Source organism: Colobus angolensis, unplaced genomic scaffold (assembly GCF_000951035.1).
Source record: "Colobus angolensis palliatus isolate OR3802 unplaced genomic scaffold, Cang.pa_1.0 Scaffold301, whole genome shotgun sequence".
Classification (NCBI taxonomy): domain Eukaryota; kingdom Metazoa; phylum Chordata; class Mammalia; order Primates; family Cercopithecidae; genus Colobus; species Colobus angolensis.
Genome location: NW_012116278.1, coordinates 3,594,784 through 3,601,659, shown reverse-complemented (window position 1 = coordinate 3,601,659; position 6,876 = coordinate 3,594,784). Strand labels below are relative to the sequence as shown.

The 6,876-nt window shown below is 51.2% G+C and overlaps 1 protein-coding gene across 1 annotated transcript; it reads left to right on the top strand.

The window, feature by feature from the left end:
- Positions 1-2,561: 2,561 nt before the first annotated feature.
- Positions 2,562-5,972, top strand: ORM1 (orosomucoid 1; the record flags this gene model as incomplete). Its single annotated transcript, XM_011950091.1, has 6 exons — positions 2,562-2,885; positions 3,304-3,446; positions 3,645-3,715; positions 4,418-4,525; positions 4,680-4,783; positions 5,919-5,972. Coding segments are annotated over exons 1-6 (594 nt in total), but the record flags the coding sequence as incomplete, so codon positions are not given.
- Positions 5,973-6,876: the final 904 nt, after the last annotated feature.

Genomic DNA, 6,876 nt, shown 5'->3' with positions numbered 1-6,876 from the left:
GTGATCCACCCACCTCGGCCTCCCAAAGTGCTGGGATTACAGGCGTGAGCCATGGCGCCCCGCCCTTGGATTATTTCTAATTTTGGCTATTTTGAGCAATGCTGTTGTGAACATTATTATGTAAAACTTTGTGCATAGGACATGGTTTCCTTTCCCTTGGATAGTATGGTAATTTTAAAAGGGAAATTGGTTGCTCTCTGACACTTATCATCAGAGGAAAAATGACAATATGAAATACTGTTAGAGGCCGGGCGCGGTGGCTCAAGCCTGTAATCCCAGCACTTTGGGAGGCCGAGACGGGCGGATCACGAGGTCAGGAGATCGAGACCATCCTGGCTAACCTGGTGAAACCCCGTCTCTACTAAAAAATACAAAAAACTAGCCGGGCGTGGTGGCGGGCGCCTGTAGTCCCAGCTGCTCGGGAGGCTGAGGCAGGAGAATGGCGTAAACCCGGGAGGCGGAGCTTGCAGTGAGCTGAGATCCGGCCACTGCACTCCAGCCTGGGTGACAGAGAGAGACTCCATCTCAAAAAAAAAAAAAAAAAAAAAGAAATACTGTTAGATAGGCTGGGAGTGGTGGCTCACGCCTATCATCCAGCACTTTGGGAGGCTGAGGCAGGAGGATCTCTTGAGGCCAGAAGTTCAAGACCAGTCTGGGCAACATAGCGAGACTCCGTCTCTACAGTATTTTTTAAAATTTAATTAGCCAAGTGTGGTGGTGCGTGCCTGTAGTCCTAGCTACTCCAGAGGCTGAGGTGGGAGGATTGCTTGAGCCCAGGAGTTTGAGGCTACAGCTGAGCTATGATTCACACCACTGCACTCCAACTTGGAGAGCCTGGAAAAAAAAAAGTGCCGTAGACATAAAGGACATGACTAAGTAGGTTAGAATATAGTAAGTGGGCCAGGCACAGTGGCTCATGCCTGTAATCCCAGTACTCTGGGAGGCCGAGGGGGGCAGATTGCTTAAGCTCAGGAGTTTGAGACCAGCCTGTGCAACATGATGAGACTCCATCTCTGCAAAAGTACAAAAAATTAGCCGGGTGTGGTGGCACGCACCTGTGGTCCCAGCTACTCAGGAGGCTGAGCTGGGAGGATCTCTTGAGCCCGGGAGGCAGAGGTTGCAGTGAGCCAAGATCCCACCACTATACTCCAGCCTGGGCGACAGAGTGAGACGCCATTTCAGAACAAAAACAAAAACAAAAAAGAACAGAGTAAGTGAATGAAAAGTTATGCATCCATTACACTTTTATTTATTTATTTATTTTTCAGACAGGGTCTCTTACTCCGTCATACAGGCTGGACTGTAGCAGCAAAATCGCGGCTCACTGCAGCTTTCAACTCCTGGGCTCAAGCAATCCTTCAGCCTCAGACTCCAGAGTAGCTGGGCTTGCAGGCACATGGCAGCAGATCTGGCTAATTTTTAAATATTTTTGTGTAAAGATACGGTCTCACTGTGTTGTCCAGGCTAGTCTTGAACTCCAGGCCTCAGGAGATTCTGCCATCTTGGCCCCATTAAGCTTTTAACTACAAACTACACTGAAATACGAAGTATTCAGAAGGAAATGAATAAGAATGCAAAATTATAATCACACCATAAAAATACTTTCTGAGTAATCCCAGTACTTTGGGAGGCCGAGGCGGGTGTATCACCTGAGGTCAGGAGTTCAAGACCAGCCTGGCCAACATGGCCAAATCCCATCTCTACTAAAAATAACAACAACAAAAAAAGATTAGCTAGGTGTTGTGGAGGGTGCCAGTAATACAAGCGACTCAGGAGGCTGAGGCAGGAGAATCACTTGAACCCAGGAGGCAGAGGTTGCAGTGAGCTGAGATCACACCATCGCACTCCAGCCTGGGGAACAAGAGTGAAACTCTGTATAAAAAAAAAAAAAAAAAAAAAAAAAAAAGAATACTTTCTGAAAGTGTTTATTCATACAAATAAAGACTTGACCCATGAGGTAGGAATGCAAATGGGCCATGGAATCACCCATTCCACAGTATATACCAAGTGTCCTTGAAGTGCTGGGCACTGCTCTAGGATCAGGGGCGTATTGGTGAAAGAGAAGCAAGCTGCCTGCTCACATGGCAGGGAATGGGGGAAAACAGGGAGATAATTTCCTGTTGAGTAGTATATTTACTGGAAATAGACATTCGACTTGCATGTCCCTTTTCGGAAATGTGCCTGTGTCCCGGGCTGGGTTGGGGCCCCACTGAACTTTGGCTCTGACACAGCTGTTGCCACACTCAGTGGAACTGAAGCCATGTTTGACTTCACCCGGCATCCCTCACCCCAACTCTCCCCACCACAACACACGTCTCATGCCAGCCTGGGGACTCTCAAAGGTAGCTCCATCATTAGGTTTGTGGCTGAGTCGCACTAAAGTAAGTCTTGGCACTCAGAGGGATAGGAATTGAATGAAGATGTGAGATTACTGGCGGGAGGCCTCTCCATGGAAATCTGTGGACTCACACGTTTACTAATGTTGCTGCAGCCCCACACCCACCTTGGCCTTGGGCAGCCATACTCTAGGGCTTTTGTGACTTCTCCATGTCAGGAACTCAAATTAGACCTGGGTTTGGAGGCAGTACCCTCAGCTGGCCTTTGGCGGAAGGTTTTTGTGCAAGGCATTTCCCAAGTGCTGGCAGGATTGTGTCACAGACACAAAGCAAACTTTTGCTGGGCTCCAGGTGACCGCCCACAGTTTATTATAAAGCTGACTACACCCTGCAGCCACCAGCACTGCCTGGCTCCAGGTGTCTCCTGATCTCAGTATGGCGCTGTCCTGGGTTCTTACAGTCCTGAGCCTCCTACCTCTGCTGGAAGCCCAGATTCCATTGTGTGCCAACCTAGTACCGGTGCCCATCACCAATGCCACCCTGGACCGGGTGAGTGCCTGGGCTAGCCCTGCCCTGAGCACATGGGCAGCTACCTCCCTTCTCTGGGCTTCCCTTTCCCTGCTGGCTGTGGTCGGCCCCCCGCTCCTGGCTCTGCCCTTTTCTCTTCTGGGTCCCTGGGTGAAATTCTCACCAGCCCAGGGGACTCTGGAGGCACCCCCTGCCTGCCTCCAAACTCAGAAGCCTCACTGCAGAGTCCTTCACAGAGTACGGTTCTGTGCTGGGGCTGGAGGGGCTGCCTGGGGGACAATGACTGATCCTCGGGGAGAGCTCCTGCATGTCCACTGTCCATCAGGGGCCTCATCTCCCCATTTGCAAAATCAGGGAGAGATCTGCCTGAGTCTCTTCCCAGTTGACAGTCAAAGATTCAGCATCAAGCCCCCATCACCAGCTTTCACCTTGTCCCCAGATCTCTGGCAAGTGGTTTTATATTGCATCGGCCTTTCGAAATGAGGAGTACAATAAGTCGGTTCACGAGATCCAAGCAGCCTTCTTTTACTTTACCCCCAACAAGACAGAGGACACGATCTTTCTCAGAGAGTACCAGACCCGGTGAGAGCCCCCATTCCAACGCACCCCCATCTCAGCTTTTGGCCGGAAGACCCTCCTCCTGGCCTTGGCCTTCCAAGAGGGTGGAACCGGGAGGGCTGGCTTTAATCTCCACCGGACTCTTGCTACTGGACTGTGATGGGCGATTGGCCACTTCTCAATAATCTTCCTGTTTTCCTCCTGCCTTCTGTTTGGCTTTAGACAGAACCAGTGCATCTATAACTCCAGCTACCTGAATGTCCAGCGGGAAAATGGGACCATCTCCAAATACGGTGAGGGCCAGTCTTCAGGCAGGAGGGTTCACCATGGGAACAGGGCAGGCCTGCATAAGGTGGGGTCTGGATATAGAGCCCTGGAGGCTTTGGGCACAGAGAAATAACCACTAACATTTTTGAGCTCTTACAACGTGCTCAGAAACAACTCTAACTGGACAGTACCAGAATCAGATGAGGAAACAGAAGAACAGAGACCTCAAATAGTTTCCCAGAGGTCACACAGCTTATAATTAGAACTAGAATTGGAACTCCAGGCTGGCTTCAGACCTGCCTCTCTCTCATGCCCTCTTTAAGATCCTTTGGAAACCAAGGGTGGAAGCCTGTATATTGGAGAGGTGGTGCCTTCAACTATGTCCCCCATCACCACAGAGATGGCGCATAGCAGGGAGCTGATGGAGCTGAACTGACACCATTTAGCAGCCCAAGCCTCCTCTCTGGGTCTCATTTTCCTCATCTGTAAAATGGAGAGAAAGGCCCTGACAGCCATGGTCTGTGTGAGGCTCCTGAGATCCCATGTACAAAAAGTGCTTGGCGTGGAGCCGGGCATGCAGCATGGACTGGGCATACGGTGGCCCAAAGAAGCCCCAGGCCTTCACTGATGGGCTGCGTGGTCCTGGACACACGTAGACACCTCACCTGTAAGACGGGCACCATTGTGCCATCCCATGTTCTCACCCAGAGGCTCGTTTTCCCTTCCAGAGGGAGGCCAAGAGCATTTCACTCACCTGCTGATCCTCAGGGACATGAAGACCTTCATGCTGGCTTTCAAAGTGAACGATGAGAAGAACTGGGGGGTGTCTGTCTATGGTAGGCATGCTTGGCAGCCCCAAGCTCATGCCCCACTCAGGCCTCACCCCCCATTCACCCACCCCTGGGGCTCGGCCCCCAGAACCCCAGCCCTCCCTGGCCTCTCGCCAGGACCTCATCATGTCCCCAGTCAGTCTCCTTGCTCTCCCTGCAGCTGACAAGCCAGAGACGACCGAGGAGCAACTGGGTGAGTTCTACGAAGCTCTCGACTGCTTGCGCATTCCCAGGTCAGACGTCGTGTACACCGATCAGAAAAAGGTAAACGCAAGGGATTGGGCAGTGCCCGCCTTGTCCATGGCCCAACTTGGGCCGCCCCAGAGGCCCAGAGCGGGAGAGCTGCCAGGCAAGGCTGCACAGCTACACAGATCTTCCGCTTTTAGGCAGCTGCCTCACTGTAGGGACAGCTGAGCTCTACCGAGGCCCAGGGGTGGTGGATGAGAGCCCAGGAGGGAGAAGTCCCTGTGAAACCAGGGAGGACCTCAAAGCTAACAGGAGGGAACAGCATGAGCCAAGGGTTTGGCAGATTGACAGCTGGAGGGGATGCAATGTGGGGAGTTACCACCTACAAAAGCCTCCCAAACCCCAGGCTTTCATCTCACCTCCACTTCCTGCTCATTTTTAATACTCGTGCAGTGGGGAATTGATACTGTGGTTTTCAGTGTCACCCACACTGCAGCATGGCCACAGTCACCATCCCGATTTTTGCTCCAAATGAGAATTACTGTATCGTGAGCTCCTTAACACTTTTCTTTAAACCTGTGTTCGGAAGACTTGCCTTGGTGTGGCCCCATGCCCTAATATCTGTGAAGTCACAGCGCCGATGAGCTCGTTCCCATTTTTAAAATACATACGTGCAGTATTTTCATGACGATTCAAAGAAAAACAATTCCATCCATTTGCCACCAGAGATGACCACCAGTGGTGTGAACTAGGGCCCCATCCCCAGCCCCAGGATCCTGGGAGAGGGCATATGAACACAACCACTGCAGTCAGCTCACCTGATGCACAGCCTGGTTCCCGCACTGTCCAGCTAGGGAGCCTCGAATGGGTCCCACGGCCATCCTGAGCCTCAATTACATCATCTGCATAGTAGTAGTGGTGGTGAGGAATTCAGGAGCTGCAGCATAAGGGCCCGGCAGGTCCTAAGTGCTCAGTAAATGCCTGTGGTTCTTAAGGGTCTGAGCTCCCATTTTAGAGACAAATAAGCTGAGGCTCAGAGACAGAAAACGACTTGCCAAAGATCACCCAGCTTGGAAGTGGCAGTGCCAGGGTTGGAGTCCTGATTGAACTGGTTCCACAGGCCAGAGCTCATTCTGCCCTCTCCCTAGAAGACCTCCCATCCTTTCCCTATCTCTCTGCTTCCCTCTCACCCCAACTGCCCGCTGCCTTCTAGGATAAGTGTGAGCCACTGGAGAGGCAGCACGAGAAGGAGAAGAAACAGGAGGAGGGGGAGAGGCAGCACGAGAAGAAGAAACAAGAGGAGGGGGAATCCTAGAAGGACACAGCCTTGGATCAGGACAGAGACTTGGGGGCCATCCTGCCCCTCCAACCCGACACGTGTACCTCAGCTTTTTCCCTCATTTGCATCAATAAAGCTTCTGTGTTTGGAACAGCTAGGTTGTTAGTCATTTCTTCATTCATTCATTCTGAAGCCTGCCCTGAGTTGAACCCTGGCCGGGCACTGGATAAGACACCGTCCCTGGTGGGAAGAGCCTCACATGTGCCAGGATGGATGATGACAGGCACCGAGTGCTGTGGGAGCCCGGCACCTTGGGAAGACGCTGTCTTCTGCAGAAGTCCGGGAAGGCCTCCTGGAAGGGGCATCTGAACCAATCGAGAAAGATGAGGAGCATAACACAACCTGCTGTTCCTGTGTACAATGTGTGATGATCAAATCAGGGTCATGAACATTTCATTTCCACCACCTCAAATGTTTACCATTTCTTTGTGTTGGGAACATTCAATATCACACAGTTCCCCATAAATATGTACATTATGTGTCCATTTAAAATAATACAAGCAAACAAATGTGAATTTCTAAACTGAGACTAGGGTAAGGCCCTCCTCCTACATCATGGGAGTGGTTTCTAATGGTTTAGCCCCATCCCCTGAGTGCTGTTTCTCACGAGATCTGGTAGTTGAAAAGTGTGTAGCCCCTTCCACTTTGCTCTCTCTCTCCTGCTGTCTTGTGAAAAAGGGACTTGCTTCCTCTTTGCCTTCCACCATGATTGTAAATTTCCTGAGGCCTCCCAGCCATGCTTCCTGTTAAGCCTGCAGAACTGTGAGTCAATTAAGCCTCTTTTTTTCATAAACTACCAAGTCTCAGGTATTTCTTTATAGCAATGTGAGAA